The sequence below is a fragment of the Filicampus tigris genome, chromosome 16 (assembly GCF_054856515.1).
Source record: "Filicampus tigris isolate MCC_2025a chromosome 16, RoL_Ftig_1.0, whole genome shotgun sequence".
Taxonomy (NCBI): domain Eukaryota; kingdom Metazoa; phylum Chordata; class Actinopteri; order Syngnathiformes; family Syngnathidae; genus Filicampus; species Filicampus tigris.
The window spans coordinates 4,918,162-4,936,888 of NC_141232.1; the positions used below are offsets into that span (position 1 = coordinate 4,918,162).

At 42.0% G+C, this 18,727-nt stretch overlaps 2 protein-coding genes across 3 annotated transcripts in view; both read right to left on the reverse strand.

The window, feature by feature from the left end:
- The window catches only part of stat5a (signal transducer and activator of transcription 5a), a 38,088-nt gene extending 33,256 nt beyond the window's left edge, over positions 1-4,832 (reverse strand). Inside the window, exon 1 of the mRNA XM_086055826.1 lies at positions 4,635-4,832. The gene's annotated coding sequence lies outside the window, so the exon portion shown is untranslated. The remainder of the gene's footprint in view (positions 1-4,634) is intronic.
- A 1,804-nt stretch (positions 4,833-6,636) lies between these two features.
- stat3 (signal transducer and activator of transcription 3 (acute-phase response factor)) lies at positions 6,637-18,326 on the reverse strand. 2 transcript variants are annotated; one of them, XM_086055824.1, is made up of 24 exons: positions 18,140-18,326; positions 16,474-16,617; positions 14,987-15,230; positions 14,816-14,908; positions 14,177-14,258; positions 14,003-14,103; positions 13,763-13,914; positions 13,521-13,679; positions 13,291-13,383; positions 13,148-13,207; positions 13,031-13,060; positions 12,854-12,947; positions 12,723-12,770; positions 12,559-12,642; positions 12,328-12,426; positions 12,128-12,263; positions 11,323-11,375; positions 11,117-11,211; positions 10,893-11,032; positions 10,173-10,391; positions 10,053-10,095; positions 9,033-9,092; positions 7,670-7,773; positions 6,637-7,240 (listed from the first exon to the last, which is right to left on the reverse strand). In XM_086055824.1, exons 2-24 carry the CDS (start codon positions 16,599-16,601, stop codon positions 7,176-7,178), a joined length of 2,382 nt encoding a protein of 793 aa, XP_085911950.1. In that variant the 5' UTR covers positions 16,602-16,617; positions 18,140-18,326; the 3' UTR covers positions 6,637-7,175. The 2 variants fall into 2 exon arrangements, with proteins under 2 accessions (XP_085911950.1, XP_085911951.1); XM_086055825.1 differs by lacking the exon at positions 9,033-9,092.
- Positions 18,327-18,727: the final 401 nt, after the last annotated feature.

Here is an 18,727-nt window from a genome sequence, read left to right on the forward strand (position 1 = left end):
TAGTGAACAAACAGCGTTAGTCAGGAGCAAAAACAAGTCGACTGACGTGTTTATGTGGCTCTAGCCTGCAGGAGCACACCGGCGACTCTCAGAACCCGTGGCGCGTACGTCTGCTGACATGACTGCGTGGCCTGTTTCCACGCAAGCCGCAGCAATACGGGCGGGCGAGCCATCCGCTGGTTTGCAGTAAGCCAGTAATAGGCTTTAGCGTCGCATTGCCAACAGCTTCAGCTATCGCACATCCTGCTCAACTCGCTGCTGGCGTTTCCACGACGCAGTGCAGTCCAGTTCACAGTATCGCTTGGTTTCCAAACTTTCCACCATGTGGTGTGTAGTACGTAGTTTCTTTCACGCAAAGATAACACTGCCATTCGACACATTATTGCACATGAGTATTTGTTGGGCGGGAATTGGGAAGCAACGAAATAGAAATTCTTCGTAAGCGGACTTAACTCGACAATCCGTACTTTACTTGAGTATTTATTTTGCTCACACTTTTCACTTTTACTCTGTACATTTGAAAACAGATAGCTGTACTTTCTCCTCCTTACTTTGTCAAATAGGTTTGTTATTTTTCAACCTTTGCCAATGACGATAACGTAAAAAAAGACAAATAGAGATAAAGCCAATCACGGTTGAACGCTTGATTGACTGATTGATTTGTCTCGGGGACTTACAGGGCGTAACGTGAACCCGAGAGCATATAATAGGCTTTAGAAGGCTTGTTACTTCTTTCAACGGCCGCCGATGATGACATGCCCAAAAAATATTGTTAGCCTACTAGCATAATTGCCCAAATCATTTTTAACTTTCTGTGTAATGTGATTGCTGAAAATTGTGCTTTCTCTTTATGTCTGTGTAGGTTCTCAACATCTAGCCATTTAGCAAAAGTTGAATCGAGGTAACTGGACCCTTCCTTGTTTGTTAAATTATTTGTGTTTTTCAACTTTATGGAAAACGTCCAAAAATGACTTGGGCGGTCATGCAATTAGGCTGATGATATGTAAATCGAGAGCATGGCGAATGTGTTGTTTCTTGTGCCAGCCTAAAAAACACCAGCTTCTGGCATTCAAAAATTTTAAATCAAATCTGAGAAAAAAAATAAAATAAAAAAAAGTATGTTGTGTTTTTTCAGCTGCTAGGCTTAGCTAATTTAGGGCATTTTCATTGGTCGGATCCATGCTGATTTAAAGGAATACGAATAAATGAATTCTAAAAATGGCCAAATTTAAATAACGCTAAATGGATGAAAATACTTAAAAATAAAAAAAATCCATGATTAATTTAGTGAAAGACCTACAAATTATGAATAAAAATGTTGATATTGTTTATTGAAATTCAGGTTAATATATTGCTTGTATTAAAAAAATTCATGGGGAGAGGACCTTGAAAAATGTATTGCATATAAATCACAACCGCAATATTGAGGGGAAAAAAACCCTGCAATGTGATTATTTTTCAAAATCATTCAGCCCTACGCTATACGCCATCTTACAAAACAGAACGGAAACACAGAAAACCATGGTAAATGCCAACTTTTACAGCAGAGTGAATGGAAAGTAATAAACTTTTGAGTGAAGATTGTGGTGCCGAGCAATAATTTAATTCCACGCAGAGAGGTCAAGCACAGTGTTAGCGGTGCAAAATAGAAAAGGAGGCTATCGATTAAACGGGCAAACACGAAGAAATAAATAGATAACAGGGCAAAGGTTGAGCTCCAAATGGCATGCTGCAGCATTCATCAACGCAAGTACAAATACCTCGAAAGATTCGGAAATCTGGATCAAATGTACCTCAAGCCACCGCTGTGCTCTATGTACTAAAAACAGATCAATGACGTCATTGGTGGCTCGATGATGTCAACTGGACTCACATTAGTGACAAGGCCACGTGCTGTCAACTGAAAATGACATCACAATGCCAAGGGGCTCATCTTGCAAACATCACGTGACTATTAAAAAAATATGGATCAATGGGTGGGATTTCAATCGTGGAGGCAGCGCATCATTACCATACCCTATGCCAGGGGTCTTCAATCCTGTTCCTCGAGGGCCGGTGTCCTGCCTGTTCTCCATCTGTCTCTGCTGCAACACACGCGATTCAAATGATCAGATAATCAGAAAGGTCTGCAGAAACTGGATAACAATTCTGATCATTTGAATCAGGTTTGCGTCGCAGCAGGGAGAGATGGAAGACAGGCAGGACTTGAGGAACAGGATTGAAAACCCCTGCCCTACGCTATGCTCTATGTCCAGTACATTGAACGAAACGTTGCGACACAACCTGTGTGTTTGGGCTCACTGACAACTACAGTAATGAGTAAACACAAAACGATGAGTCCGGACCACATCCATCCCGAGCCCGATTTAGGCCGTGACCTCTGTCCAGCAGCTTGTTACACAACTTTTTAAAACCAGCAAAAAAAAGGAAGCACATCGTCGCCATCGAAGCTCAGCCACTTCCTTAACCGAGCTCGGAGAAATTTTGCGTCATGTGTCGATGGTGGCAAGGAGCGACTAAAACAAAATTAGTCATCTCATGTACTGGCCGAGGAAATCAAGCAATTAAGTACGGGTGCGTGCGGTGCCGGCGGCGACCATGAGACAGCAAAAGGGGAAGCCTGCTCGGGATGTCAACAATCAGCAGCGTTATTCGACAGATGGATCAGGCTGCGCCAGACCGAAAGCTGGTGGTCACATGACCGGTGGATTAGCGCAACTGAAAGAGGGTGGAGGTTTAAGGGGTTGGAGGGGGGTTGTCACCACATGCTTCCTGATCGCATCCCTCACAAGGTGTGCCGTTTCGCTTTCACCCATGACAGCCCGCACGTTTGTTTTGGTTTGTCACATGTCGCCATCTGAAAGATTCAGCCGACTTCCTGTTATCGTGCGGGCCAATGACGAGAAGCGCTTCCCGGGTCTGACACCTTTGACTCATAGCTCGGTCACACCAACCAAAGAAAGAAAGACAAAAAATAAAAAAAGAACAATGCTTTGATCGGCTCACTTCCAGCTAATTGCAACGTCACTGCTGAGAAAGGGTCCTCCCCGATGAAGCCACCAGTCGAAACAGCATACAGGCTTGACGATACAGCACAAGCCACAAAGAAATTCACAACTGAAAATAATCAGCGTCATTCAGGCAAATATTTGAACCTTGTACCTCAAAGTGGACATTTTCATCCAAGCCGGGGTAGTAAAGTATGGCCGACGTGACACATGTTGGGCTTTGAGCATTTACACTGTCAAGAGTCGTGCATTAATTGTTGCATTCATTTATCTGTGTATTTTTGTTTGTTAACTAAAGTTGCCTGATTCAAATGTTTTAGGGTTATTTTTGTATTATCTCTATTTTAAGACATACATCTGCCATTTTACAGGTTACTTTGTCAAAACAGGCTTGTTAGTTTTTTCAAATTTCACGAATGGTGACGCAAAGTAAAAAAAATAGGGAAATACAGAAAGGTAAAGACAACTGTGGTTGACATTTGTTTGATTGATTTTTTTTTTTTATTGAGGGGAGTTATAACTTGAACCTGGGAGCATTTACAGCAATGACGCAACAGAATATTTAAAATTATTGTATATTATCGGCTCCAAGAATGATTCGTGGTGAAGTCAGCCAGTCCTCCCGCAAGCATCTCCAGTTGGTCCAAAATACTGCTGCTCGCCTCCAAACTGGAGCGCGTAGGAGGGAGCATATAACTCCAATTCTGGCCTCTCTGCACTGACCCCCTGTATACTTTCGAGCTCGTTTTAACTTTATTTTATTTGTCTCATCCCACCTTACCTCTCTGAGCTCCGTATCTGCCCGATGCCACAGGTTAGCGGACTACTTTATGTACAGCACATGTAAGCAGCTGTGGTTGTTTTTAAAATGCTCTATTAATAAAGTTGAGTTGAGAATGTGTTGTGTCTCGTGCCATTCCAAAATCGACGTGCTTCTGGTGTTCAAATATTCTACATCTAATCTGAAATGCAGGTAAACTGCATTTTTCCCCCAGTTGTTGTCATTGGCTAATTTCACTTTCCTTGCTAGTTAGTTCACGACAGTATAAATGCTATAGGAACACATCTTATCACATAATCAAAATAGGAAACTATTTTGTGGGCAGACACATTTTGAGAAGTGGCAAGTTATAACAACGGACAGTAAAATTCATTTCTGTTTGTTTTTTGTTTTGTTTTACGAGCGTAAAGGAGTTGAATCGGTACTTCTACTTCAGTGCAGCGCGAGTTCGTTTGCCAACTCCCTAGAAGCAGCGACTACTTACAATTAATAGACAGTAATATTGCAATATTACTTTTCAATGACAGTGACTTGCCCAACAAAGTTAGCAGTAAACATGAGCAAAACCACAAGTGACAGCGAGGGCCAGTAAGCGTGGAGGACGGTGGAGGTGTGGGAAGGGGTCAACAACAGGGATGCCCTCAGCCGCCTATTGAGCCTCGACCGGCGAACACACCGGCACAGAAGCTCCCCCATCCGCCTCTCCCGGTTAGGCGAAGCGGCGGAGTTTGTTTACAAACGTTGCATATTAGTTGTGTACCGTAATAGCTGAGGGTCAAGTGGCACGCAGATCGTTTTTTTTTCACTGAAAAAAATCCAACAAGCCTCGCAAATGTCACACTTACCGCCGTGGGGCGACGACTGTCGTGCGGCTCTCCTGTGCTCGAGTGCGGCCACAAGCTGCGGTGAACCGGGGAGCTTTCGCTCGCTCTCTCGCCCGCTCGGTGAATCGCTGGGTCGGTCGGTGGAGTTTGTTACAGTTTGCTGACCTCTCCGTCTCCGTACCTCTCTCGCTCTCTCTCTCTCTCTCTCTCTCTCTCTCTCTCGCTCTGTCTCTCTCTCTCTCTCTCTGGCCCCGCCCACTTCCGGTGTCACTCAATGCTGGTGAGGGGTAACGACAACGTGTGATGTGAAAGTCGCATTTGGAGCCACTAAAACAGTGTTTTCCAACAGTTATCTTGTCAAGGCACCCATTTTACGTTAGGTGAATCAAACCCTACACCACCCAAAAAAAAATGTCACAAAAGGTATGACTACTGAAATAATGATGAGAATATTCCTATTTTTATTCCGCCCCTTATTTTGGTGTGCAGCATCTACTTCCACATAATTCATCCGTTTCACATCATTCCAATTTCAAAAATTCATGCCTTGCAGGATATTACTTTTCTCATTCCAAAATCTCAAAGTTTTTCCAAAATTCAGAAATTCCAACCAGAAATTGCCTATTCATTCCCAATTGCCTATTCAAGAAATTGCCTATTCATTCATTACACATAACAAATTCACGTTTCCCATTTGAAATTCAAAACATTCTCATTCAATTCACCTTGGGAAACAATTTTGAACTTTCCAAAAAATCCCATTGACCACAATTTCAACATTTTCATCACCAAAATTCCCCACGCCAAAAATTCCTTATGCACTCCCAATGACACATACAACAATACATTTGAAACTCAAAATATTCTGCACATTTAATTCACCTAGGGAACAATTTTCAACATCAACGTCGCACGAAAAATTCCACATTCATTTCAATTCCACCTCATTTAATATCATTCTGTATCACTCATTCCATATCATTCATCATCCTTCCACACGCATTCGAATTTTTTCATTCGGCATTTCAGCATTCACTCGCAACAGGTGAATAGAATAGGTGTTTTTTGCACCGTCCGATCTAATGGAAGAGCCTTTTATTGTTCCGCCTGTAGAAAAATGATATTAAATCACTCTTCCTTGGGCTGATTAGTTCACAATAATAAAAAAAGAAGCAATGTCACAAAATTCGAATCGACTTTAAACATAACTTTTTAGTTTTAGTACAAAACTGATAAAGCACCGTTAATTTGCTCTATAGTATACTAATACAGTCCATTGAAAACTAATGATCGATTGACCGTCAACCCGGACAACAGCGACGCTTTCAGGCTCAAAAGTGAACTTCACTTAATTTGACAAACGCACACACAAAGAAAGGTTAATTCATTTAACATTTAATTGGTGAGTCATAATTTATTTTCCAATGAATTAACTCGATGTACTTGTTGCACTTAGTTTTTAAAAAACTTTAGAGGTTTCTTTTCAATTTAATTAAATTACTCAATTGTCTTCATTTACATTAAACTCTAACAAACTGCAACAATATGTCAACTGTTGATTTAAAAGTTGCAATAAAACGAATTAATGAAAGGAAGCAAATGGGACGTTTCTTGTGTTGTATTCATTTTAAAGTGCAAATTATATGATTCAGTGCATTTTCTTCCCATATTATGGATGTTTTTTTTCTATCAATCTCATGATTAAAAAAGAAAGAAAAAGGGGGGCTCAAGATGATGTAATGGGGCTTTTTTAAATATATATATATAAATGCACTGACGAGAAATGAAATGACACTGAAGGAAACACTTCTTGGGTGTTGCTCTGACAGAATGAAAATGAAAATGGGAAGTTTCATTTTTATGTGTTCGTGTGCGTGCGTGAAACATCCAAATACAGAATGGCACCCAGACCTCCGCCAAGGCCTTACACGCAATCCCCTTCAGAGACATTAAAATCCCGTCTGAGTTTTCTTGTTAAGCTATCTTAAATTGTATTCATTTTCAAGATTTTAACAATGAGTCATTTCAGGGTGAATTTGTTTTTTATTGCCTAAATATAATGAATAGTAACAGTAAAATTTGTTTTTGTACAAGAAACAATTGTCTAACATGGCAGTTGTGCTCCAAACAGTCCTTTGGAAATAGATGAAGAGAATTTTAACACCACGTTAGGAAGGAGAAAATATAAATCACGCAAGATCCAAAGCAAATGTGTTGATAGCAGAAGACCAAAGAGTGATAATAAAATGTAAGTATGTACAGTGCATGTTTTATAGTGCGGTAAAAATGGCAACCACTACATTTGCATAATTCCATTTGGCAGGGATAAAAAGTGAGACACAAAAGTATTTTTTTTAGACAATGACATAGCTTATATGACAATTAATCTCTCACGACACACACGTTCATTTCTAGACATATACTTAAAATTGATAACATACTTGCACGTCGCCATGTGAGGAGACTGCTGAACCTTGAAGGTGACGGACGCGTCACGATCAAGAGTAAAAGTGTGAACATCTGTTACCATCTTTTAGCCACAAACACTCAATCTATCTCAAATCAAACCAAGTTGGACGTGTTCACATGCATGGGAGAAGCTACATCCATGTCCAGAGTCAGAGATTCTGCGGAGGAACAAGGCAGATGAGTTAGTTTATGTTTTTGCATATATCCTTTATCCTTTACAAAAAACAACTATTACAGGGCTAAATTGCAATGGTAGTCTGTGTTTCATCATCAAATCTACATGTAGTATGTATTACACTGCCCCCTACTGGCCACGGTGCACACACACGCGCACAAGAAGGAGCAGCACAATAATTACTGTAAAGCATGACATCTGTAGAGTGCTAATAAAACTTGTTACTTTTTGGGGGAGTAGGGGCTTTGACGTAGTAGTGGCATTTCCATTAATTTCAATGCAGAAAGACTATTCAGTTGAGTAAATAACTATATCCATCCAACCGAGTACAAATCTTCCTCTTCATCCTAAACGCGGACGTAAGATAGCATTATAGCGGCTGATTGTATACGCACGAGTGTGCCTAACTCACCCAGATGTCCTGGATTAGCCTCCGCTTCATTGGGCATCAGCGAGTCCAGAGTGCGCGGGGACAGTGAGAGTGAGAAAAGGTCGCTGGTGTTGCCCGAGTTTGTGCTGGTGAGAGGAAAAAAAACAAAAACAAAAACAAGCAATGACATCACTGGCTTCAGGGGACAGCCATGGACACACAAACATGCTGACACGCTGTTGGGTTAGCTGATCGTGAGATGTTTCGCTGCGTTCTGGATAAAAATGGAAATGAATAGGGGCGACGAAGGCGGGGGTAGTGAAGTTTCATACTCACTTCTCCCACCTTGTTGTGGTGAAATGTACAGTAATTGTTGCTTGTATGACAGCTATTATAAATGTTGACCCACAAATATTTTCCAGCTTTGGGGGTAGTAACTGCGCCGTAACAGGTAATAGGGATGAATTTTCCACACTCGCCACTCCCACTCGTCATCGATTGCATGATGTGTGTCGCTGTGTGAAAGCCAGGGTTATAATAGCTTGGGATTTTTCATTATAGTTAGTTTTTATTTTGTTTTGTTTTGTAAATTTACTTAGTTTTAGTTTAGTTTTTAGAGCAGGTTTGTTAGTTTTTATTAGCTTTTGGTTTTTGTTAGTTTTATATTTAAATTTTTTTAATTTTGTATTTTATCTGTGCAAGACAAAAAAAAATCACGTTTAGTATAGCGTAATAAAAAAACGCAACAAAAATATTATTTTAAACGTCTTGAAAACAACCATCCATGAACCTAATATGGGTACTGTATTACAGTCCACAGACTTTGAAGTACAATAGGTGCAGTGCATAATACTGCTTTGAAAGTTAGATGCATCATAACTCTAATGCCTTGAATAAAGCGAGGACGGTCTCGCTTTCCATCCCTTGATTGCTACGTTGCTAACTTCTAAAGTGGATTTATGGCTTGAATTCCTGTTAAGTATTCCACACATAACACTATAAAAGTCACTTGCTCACTTGCTTTTATCTGTGAAACAGTCAAATTGGATGCTAGATAGATAGCTAGCTAGCTATCGAGCGTGTGCCTAGCTAGCTAGCTAGCTAGATAGATATAGCTAGATAGACAGATAGATAGAGGACATAAACATAAAGAAACTTAAATCCAGTTTTCACTTTTTAAAACAATTTCTTTTTTAATTTTAGTTTTGATTATTTCGTTAGTTTTCGTTAACTATAATAACATTGGTGAAAGCACACAGTTGCGGAAACATGCAACGCTTATGAAGCTTGTTGAGCACAGCGTTGCATTAAGATAGTGTTGATGGATGAGCTGACTACAGACACACATTAAGTGACACACACACACAAACAGTCCCTACATGCCCCACCCCACCAAAGCGCCTACCCCGGGAATCCGTTCCCAAGCAGCTCACTGTCCGGAAAGTCCATGAACACGGAGGGACACCTACGGAGACAGGTCAGGCGTGTGTGGTCTTTTTCGTATTATGTGACTTTCAAACAGCAAATCTGCTTTTTAAGGACTCAACAGTGGAAACCACCTGACAATTCATCCGTACATACACTAAACCAACGCGTGGCATTGTTACTCACAATTTGGTCTGCTGACCAATGGACGTAATCAAGTCTTTTTTTTAAGTGCCTTTTTTTTTTTTTTACAGACGTCATTTTTTAACCTCTAAGACCACCGTACTTAAAACCAATCAGAGTACATAACTGATTTCTTCTTTTGGGATCGCTACAATCACATCAGGTTGATTTATCAAATCAAATCTATCCATTAACGCACACGTAAAGATAACATTTAATCTGTAATTCAAACACCAGTACATCCACTCTCAAGCACGCACGTAATTCAACTGTCGGTCCATTCACATACGTGCAATATACTGTAAACATCTGCCTATCCATTCTTTCACACGTGGTGGTAAGTTGATCAACTATTCATACAGACAGATAAATATCTGAATGTCATTATGTTCACACACATCGTGCAAACATCCGCTTGTCCATTCGTTTACATACAAACACACACATAGGGCTCTATTTTCGTACACAGACAAAATGTCTGCGGATCCCAATTTTCGTATTAGCCTCGCTGCACGGGCTGGCCAATTTGGCACACCAGTCTCTGCCACTTTGATTAGCCTTAATTGAAGTCGGCTATGACTACTCCCGCTGCGGCGCAGCCCTCCGCATGCACACAGAATATATACTGGTCACGAAAATAGAGCCCATAATGTAAACCCCTGTTAGAGGTCCAGAGCGTTGACTCTGACTGTTCTTATTTTCTTTCAATGTTATTAATTCAAATAACACCAAAAGGGAAGCAGAGACACAGTAAAAATCTGGTGTCTTGGCAGAAATCTAACTACAAGCACAAAAGCAGGATAAAAGTCATACTTACGGGGTAACGCAGATGAACTTGGTCTTCAAGTACGGCTGAATGACTGGTGAAGGAAAAGATGGCGTTAAAATACAAATGCACAATATGATAATTATTACACCAATATGTGTTTTGACATACTACTTGTGGAGTCTCCCAACTCGGGTTCAGGAGCCGCCTCCGGCCTGCAGTACTTCCCAAAGGCTTCCTCCTTGGGAATTTCAGGATAGAGGTACACGAGGGGGGAAACCAATATGTTGGTGGCGTCCATGATTTTGTAGCCCATGATGATGTCGGCGAAGGACATGTTGTTGAGCTGCTGCTTGGTGTACGGCTCAACCGATTGGATCTGAGTCTTGCCTGTGAGAATGGAGAGCAGCTTAGCGTCACAACCCAACACTTGGACTGTTTATCCCATTGGACATCCTCCAACTGTTTTGACGTTTGATTTATTATCTACAGCCCCCAACCTTTTTTCTGCCACGGTCTGGTTCACACATGTCTATACCGCTCGCGGCCCGGCCCCGTAACTATTCGCCGTCAGCGTGGGGGGGGATACTGGTGCCCAATAAGTCTGTTTGTTGTACTCATTTGCTAGCTTGTGCATTTAATATAAGCGTAACGCCACGGAGATGCTAGCACGGAGATGCTAGCTTGTGCATTTAATATTGGCGTAACGCGACGGAGATGCTAGCACGGAGATGCTAGCTTGCGCAATTAATATTTGCGTTATGCGACTGCGATGCTAGCATGGAGATGCTAGCTTGTGTATTTAATATTTGCGTTACGCGAAGGAGACAATGGCTGGGGACCCCTGATGTACAGTACATCCATCATAAAAATAAGCATGGCATGCCTCACCGTTGATGTCTTTCTCCACCCATGTGAAGGTGATGCCGCCCTCCTTGCTGCTCTCGCTGAAGCGCAGAAGAAACGTGCCCGGCGGTTTGGGGCTGAGAATGGCCCTCTCTCGCTCCTTGCTGATGAATCCCATGATGTAGCTGAAGGTCAAACAAGTACATATTTTTAAGTCCAAAACAGGCGGAGGGTCGAAAGATATTAGCAAAACTCCACCTGCTCCTTACCCCTCGTTCCACAGCGCTAGGATGTACTTTTTGACCAGGTCGATGATGTTGTCTAGCCACACCCAGAAAGAAAAGCCTTTGCCGGCCATGTTCTCCTGCGGGAAAATAAGTAAAGGGTATTTCTAACATGGGATTGTACAGGGTTCTAACACGGGAGTCCCAACATGGGAGTTCCAACATGGCGGACGAAGAGCGAGCTGAGGTACCTTACAGAACTTGGCCCACGTAAACTGACAGCCGGAGTAGTTGACAGACGGCCCTGAAGGCACAATGGAACAATTATAGAGCACACTGACAAATAGTGATCCTCCAATCATCACAGGGCTTATGTTTCAGACCAACCTGACCAAAAATCTGTGATATACAGAGACTATATCAATTGTATTTTAAAAACTATGGTTGAGCACAAAAAAATATCCAATCATAACATTTTTAGAAAAGTTGGACAAATAGAATAAAACAAATCTGTTTTACAGTTTACGCCTTAAAATGCCGCTTCCACATACTTGTGTTTTACAGAAAAATATGCCACATAGCTGGGTATTAAATACTGTATAATTAAATCACGGTCTTATGAGGACATGTACAGGGGGACCTTGTCTTATAATTATTAGATTAGGCCTCTTTGGCACATAATTACATAGTGGAACTTGAGCTAGATAGGTTTATTGCTGTGACCTTTTATTTTGCTGACGCTCTGCACTTCCATTTCTTTTGCACCCTGTCGCACTCTGAGTTTAGACCAGTGAAGAACAAGCTTGGTACACTAACAAACATTGTTTAGGCTACGTCCATCCCTGCAAGGGCATTGACGGAGACAGTGTGCGAACATGGAATCACTTTGGCAGGTTTCGACAATCTTCCGTATCTGTGCGGCTGAGAAGGCGCCACATCCCTGTGCCAATCTTTCTGCTATTCAGCTTTCTGAGTATTAAACCTGTTAGACTTGCATTCCTGTGTCTGATTTTTGAGGAGACTCTGTACATGGCTAACAAGCAACCACTGCTTCACCTAACAGCTTCTCGGCCAGTGTGGTGAGCTGCTCGATGGTCAGGCCTCTCTTGGTGGTGGACGAGAATTGCCAGCTGAGCACTTCAGCCACCTGGTCCCACGTCCCCACCGGCGGCTTGGTGAAGAAGTTCACATTCTGTATGAGGATGCACAGCACCGTAAGGCTTCTGTCTTTCACACACGGGGGGGTGTCATCTCACCTTTGGCTGGTCGGTGAGCATGTTGTACCACAAGATGGACGCCCAGGCATTTGGCATCTGGCAGATGTTAGATATGACCACCACCGGTAGCGAATGCGTCTGCAAAAAGTGTTTGCAAATTGGGCCTCAGTTCACTTGCATTCCGTCCATTGCGAATTTGGGCGTGGCGAGGATTCACTGTGGCACTTTGAAGTCAACCGCCGAGGTCTCAGGCACCTCCATTTCACTTACCTCCAGATCAATCTTCAGACCTTGGTGATAGACTTCAGTCTCAAAGGTGATCAGATGGAGCTCCTCAGTGACGATAAGAGACGCCTAACAGAGAACACACCATGTGTGAGTGCAAAGTGTGGGGGTGGGATACTGTTGCGTGGAGGTGTTGCCGCGGTGCGTACGTCACTGTTGGTGCGTCCACCGTTACCACACCGCTGCTCTCTGAGGGTCTGCAACAAACAGGAAGCCGGGGTTCCGCCGTGAGGAAGCGTCATTTCTCATCTGAGGCGAGCAGGTTGCGCCTCTAACTCACCAAGTGCTTAAACTCTGCTGACAAGCTGCCGTTGTTGGACTCCTCCATGTTCATGACTTTGGTGTTGGTGCCGAGGATGTTGAACTTTCGTGACCTGAAACGAAAAAGCAAAAAGCAGGAAATGAGACATTTACTTGTACATTTAAATGTCTGAAAGTAGAAGTCATGAAACCTTACCCTCTGATTGCAGCCACGTCCCCAGACTCCCTGAAAAATTGAAAACAGTTCTCACGTATTATTCGGTAAGAAGACTTGGGTGTTCACATAATAATAAACAATTTTTTAAAAACTCACTTGTCAATACAAACTTTAATTTTCAGCTGGTAGTTGAGCTCAGGAAACTTCACAAGTAGCCTGGAAGAATAATCATGTTAAAAATGATTATAAATTAAAATGATCCACATGTGAAATGAAGTGGAGGATATTCTCATTCTTACCTGACTTTGTTTGTGAACTGCACGCCCGTTTTGATGACCAAAGGTCTGTCTGGGTGCATGGGCATGCACGGCTGTCTTTCTACCACAAACGCACTGTTGAGCCACAACAACGCAATGAAAAACTTAGAAGAAGAAAACGAATGTAATAACTGTATATTTGAGTGGCTTTTTTAAACAAATTTTTTATAGATTTTCCTTCAGCAAAATGTGTGTTCATCCTTCAGCAATACCTCTTCATGAGGTTTCTGAACAAGTCCACGATCTTCTCCTCGAGGGCGGGCCGGTGCTGGACGATGGGGTCTCCCTTGTAGGACACCTTCTGCTGAAGCTCTTCCAGCTTCTTGATCTGCTGCCGAATCTGAAGCTGGGACTCGGCCAAGGACGTGATCCTGTTTGGGGGATGTTGAACAGCTCAGGTCAAATCTGGTCAGGCCGGTTACCTCCAAAAAATGAATTTTGATACTGTACTTACCACGTTTCGAGGCGATCCAGGCAGATGTTAGGCGGCCCGCCGATGCAGGCGATTTGCTGTCGGCGCTTCCATTCGGCCAATTCTTCGTCCGTCAGGTTCTTCTGTACGTAGTCCATTGCCGTCAGTAAGCCTCCCATCTCTGTCACAATTTGCTGCGAAAAAGGTGACAACAACCTTGTCAAGGTTAGTTGTGGCTAATGAGTGAGCTCTTAAGAGGATGGGATATGTGGGGACACCCACCCGTCTGAGCTGGTCCAGGGTACTCAGCATCTGCTCCAGCTGAGCCATTTTCTGCCTGGTAGCTGCCGCCTGGCTATTCCCGTTCAGGTCCTGGTTCAGCTCTGCAAAAAAAAAAAAAAAAATCAATTTGCAGTCACATTTAACACGAAAACTCTCAAAATGAGCAAATATTACCTCCTTGGCTTTTCAGCGTCTTGTAGTTGAAATCAAAGTCATCCTGCAGGTTCTCCAGCATCTTCATCTTCTGTTCCATGTCCTGTAGGAAGCAAGAGGACATTTGCAATAGTGGCCTCCAATCTACTAAGACAATCAATTACCGGACGTGTCTCACTATGTCTTCACTATGTGGACAACTTCATTTATTTCATTTGTTCAATTCAAAGGTGGGTTGTAGTTGTTTATATAGAATAACTGCACACAGAGTGAATGAAAACAAGACATTCACTATCACAAAAAAAAATCAAATATCTCATAATAAACAATGAAAATTTAATTAATAAAAAAAAAAAGGATTTAGGAAACAACTGGTCCTCTTAGAAGCATTTTCCTGAGTGTTTGATGGACTCGTGTAATAAATGTTTTATTTTTTTAACTGAACCACTGCAATAAACAATTAAATATATTTCATTATCCATCCTCCATTTTTATATTGCCCTTATTAGGGTCCACCTCTGGACAATATAGAGTCCGAATTAATGTATTTGGAATGTGGCATGGCCCCAGATAACAGGAAGACTGGAGCCGAGATTCGAATATGTGCAGACCACTAGTCCGCCGTGCTGAAGAAAAACATCAATGTAGGTCAAAACAAACCTGTACTCGTTTCCTGATGTCTTGAAGGTTGTGTTCCAGAATTTGCTGCTTCTCCGTCACCACCGTCCCCGTGGGGTGGGCGGCCTGTCCGTCCTGATAGCAACATGTTGAATCTACGTCATAAAAATAATTCGCATCATTCAAAACTGGTCAACGTGTGTCGTTTCCGACCTGCGCAGCGGCGGTGGCCGTCTGCAGAAGACGTTGCTCCTCCCACAAGCAGCGGGCGACAATACGGGCGATGTCCATGGGCTTCTCCAGGTACTTGCTCTGCAGGTGCTGCTTGATCCGCCGCAGGTTGTGCTGGTAGAGGACGTTGTTCTCCTGCAGGAAGCGGCTGTACTGCTGGTCTATCTCGCCCAGGAGATTATGGAACACCAGGGTGGCGTGAGACTCTTTGTTGGCAGCGAAAGTCCTTTCAGGATAACAAAAAAAAAAAAAAAAAAAATGATGAGTCAAAGTGAAAGTCAGCATTTGTACAGTCATTTACGTAAGAGAAGTGGCGTGGGTATTTACAGTAACACCACACCTTGTGTGAAGTCTAACGCATGGGTTGACACTCCTGTTGCGTTGAACGACAAGATGACCATTCAGCATTTGATGGCTTTTTGAAACAACTAAAAGGATAACAAATTGTGGATTTTTCCAAAATTTAAAGCAACTCCCAGGTGTACCTAATAACAAGCCTGTGACATGTCTTTCTCAAAATACCCCAAGGACCAAGGATTACAGAGCACTTTACTCCCGATTAGATTGTTTGAGAAAGTGGCCCTGTCTCATTCAAGTGAGCGGCTGCACATCCCGCTCCATATACAGTACAGCTACAGCTTGAAAGCAAAACAAATGTAACTGAAAGCCCACTAGAACATCAGAAATGTATTTGGGGTTAATTAGAGGCACTTTAAAAGGTGACAGATGTGTACTGAGTACCATTTAACATGAATTTGAATGTGAGTGGTTAATTCTGTACACAGCCACATGCCAGCTATAAGAGGGTGTGCACACTTGTGCAACCACCTCATATCAGTAGCTCATACAGGTTAAAGGTCACATTAATAAGAGAAAAAAGTTTTGACTTGGCCTTTAACTTGGTCTCATTTCTTTATATCAGAAAAATATGGCTTTGGAACAAGGGTGTGTAGACTTTTTTTAATCCACTGTATGTCCTCTTTAACACAACTTTGACATACATAAAAAATGTGGTATTTTCATTGGACTCTCTGGGGATATTTAATTCTTCCTTCCTGACATTTGTCCTAAATTCTACTTCTCTTGTTTGTCTTGTATATTGTACATGCTAACATGCTTGTAGTGTAAACATTCTGTGAATCGTGCTGCTGTATTTCCCTCACCTATCTTTTGTAATTCTCTCAAACTTTAGACCAAATCATTAAATCCAGCATCCACGAACATTTATAGAAGCAATGAAAACCTGAATAGGCCATGATAATCATAACAGTTATGACTGTTGACTCATGACATTGCCGTCAAAAAGGAGGAAGACGACAAATAACCCCTGAACAACTTTCTTGTTGATCATCAGGCCGTGGTTATGACCGTGCAGGAAGTGCTTTGCAAAAAACAAATGTGATTGTTTACGGGAAAACGGGTCATGACCCCTCACGCTCATTTTCGTTCCAGTCCAACTTGTCACTCACCAGTCCTGACTTTCAATCCAGGGCGCGAGGAATTGCCGCAGCTCCATGGGGAAGCTGTCGCTGTACAGGTGGTACAGCTGTTCCAGGTATCTGGTCTCCAGCTGCTGCAACTGGTTCCACTGGGCCATCTTGACTGATGCGAGCCTAAAAACATCCAAAGAAACACGAGCACGTGCTTTCAGGATGCTCACTGCCTGTATGCTGAAACCAACAGCTGCTGTGTAATTACTAAACGGCCGACGACTCTTTCTGTCGCCTGTATGTTGGAAAGCTACAGATAGGATTTAAGTTACGGTCATGTAGTTGTAACCTGAGAGTTTAGAGATGGTTTCATTGATTACCAATTATATGCGAGAGGCAGGTTGTATCCGCCAGATGGTCTTACAGCATGCTACAGTATTCCCTGCGGGGATCAACAAAAGCTTTTCCCTTATGACCATATTCAATAACCAGTGTTTACAACCTCTTTCTATACTGCAATTGAGGCTATTTCATACTAAAGATAACAGTCTTATCAAAACGCATTTTTAAAACACAGCGTGAACATAACTAAACATAAAAAAATAAACATCAGATCTGTAGTGCTAAATTTGCAGAATTTCTTTTCTGTTTCAAAAAGTTTATTTTTTAGATATTGTTGTGCATGTTACTTTTTGATTGGTTGCTACACGAAATTGAGCTATTGAATAGCAACAGATACTCAGTGCAATAAATCGGGTGTGTGAAAACATATGTAATGAAGAAGCAATTAAAGGGAGCAGAAAGTGCGGTGTGTACCCACAGTGCCCCCCCCTGCTTCCGCCGGCTCTGACCACAGTAAAGTTGTCAGTTTAAGGGAATAATATGGTTCGAGTAATATTAAAGCAGTGATATTATGAGAACACTATCATAATTAACAGAATAATGCATGAATATTAAAGTTGTTAAAAGAATACTGTAGTGCGGTATGCAAAAGGCGCAAAAGTTGTAATTTTACATGAATATAGCTAATATTCAGGGACTAAAGTAGCAATACTGTGTGAATAAAAGTTTGAATTGTATGTGATTTATGAAAAACATTTTTGCCAAGGCGGGATTAAAGAATTTTTAAGGAAAAATCACAGTGACACCAGCAAACTGAAAATCATCTATGTGTACTATTTAAAAAAGTGTTATTCAAATGTAAGGTCTGAATTACGTTTAAATGCACTGGTAGCATTAAAACGTTGAGCATTTTGCAAGAGAAGGGGTGCTGTGTTGCTTGGATTGGTGAACTAGGTTGTGCTTTATGTAAGGCAGGTCTCGGCCATATTGTCCTGCAGCAAGATGGAGATGGGCGTGACGAAACCACGCAGCGAGCCATATCTCAGACAACAATACAGTGATCTATTTTACCGATGATTGTTGGTGTGAACATGCTTAAAACAACGATTTGCAGTCTTCATTTAAGTGACTGGGGCTAGCACGGCCATTTTGGAATAATCTTTTGCCTATGAAACTTATGTAACCCCAAAATATTTCACCAACATACATTTATTATCTGAACCCTGTGTAAATAACACAAATAACAACTCATTAAGGTTGTTTTTTTCCACAGTGGAGAAAGACTCGTCTATACACAATAATATTGCATGACAACAACTCCATCAAAATAGCAGGTAGGTAAGTAGTCGTTACAACTGCTTACCTGACTTCTGATAAACCTTGCTCCTTTCGGACGTTTCTAGCGATAATCCTGCCAGGCCTCACTACTTTTCCACAAAAAATGTGTCAGGAAAAAGATAGAGGAGCACTAAACTGTCACAAGTTATCCACCCACGTCGTCAAGGTCTCACGTCTGAAGCCCTGTATACATTGCAGCGTTTCCAGCCAAACTAACGCCATTATTTGCTTAACTGACAGCTCTGTCCGTCAATAGTTGCCAAACGTCAAGTCGTGTAGCCATTCAGAATGTAGAGTATCCGCAGAAGAGGCGGGGTTTAGATGCTCTAGGGTTCGCTTGTCGTGTTTCACTGCTGTCTCAACTGCGCTGTTCTAGGAAGAAAGCCTCCCTCCGAAACGCCGTTGAATGACGTTCAAAATCCGTGGGAGTGAGACCAACTCGACGCAACAGCCAGTCTGGAAGTCATCTGAATTACTGGCAATGATGACGTCACCAACGCTATTGCCGTTAATTTTTTGGCCCCGCAGATCAATATCTACAAATGAAATGACTATTAAATATGGAAATAAATATACTAGAGTATATTTGGTATGTTAGCACAGGGCAATACTG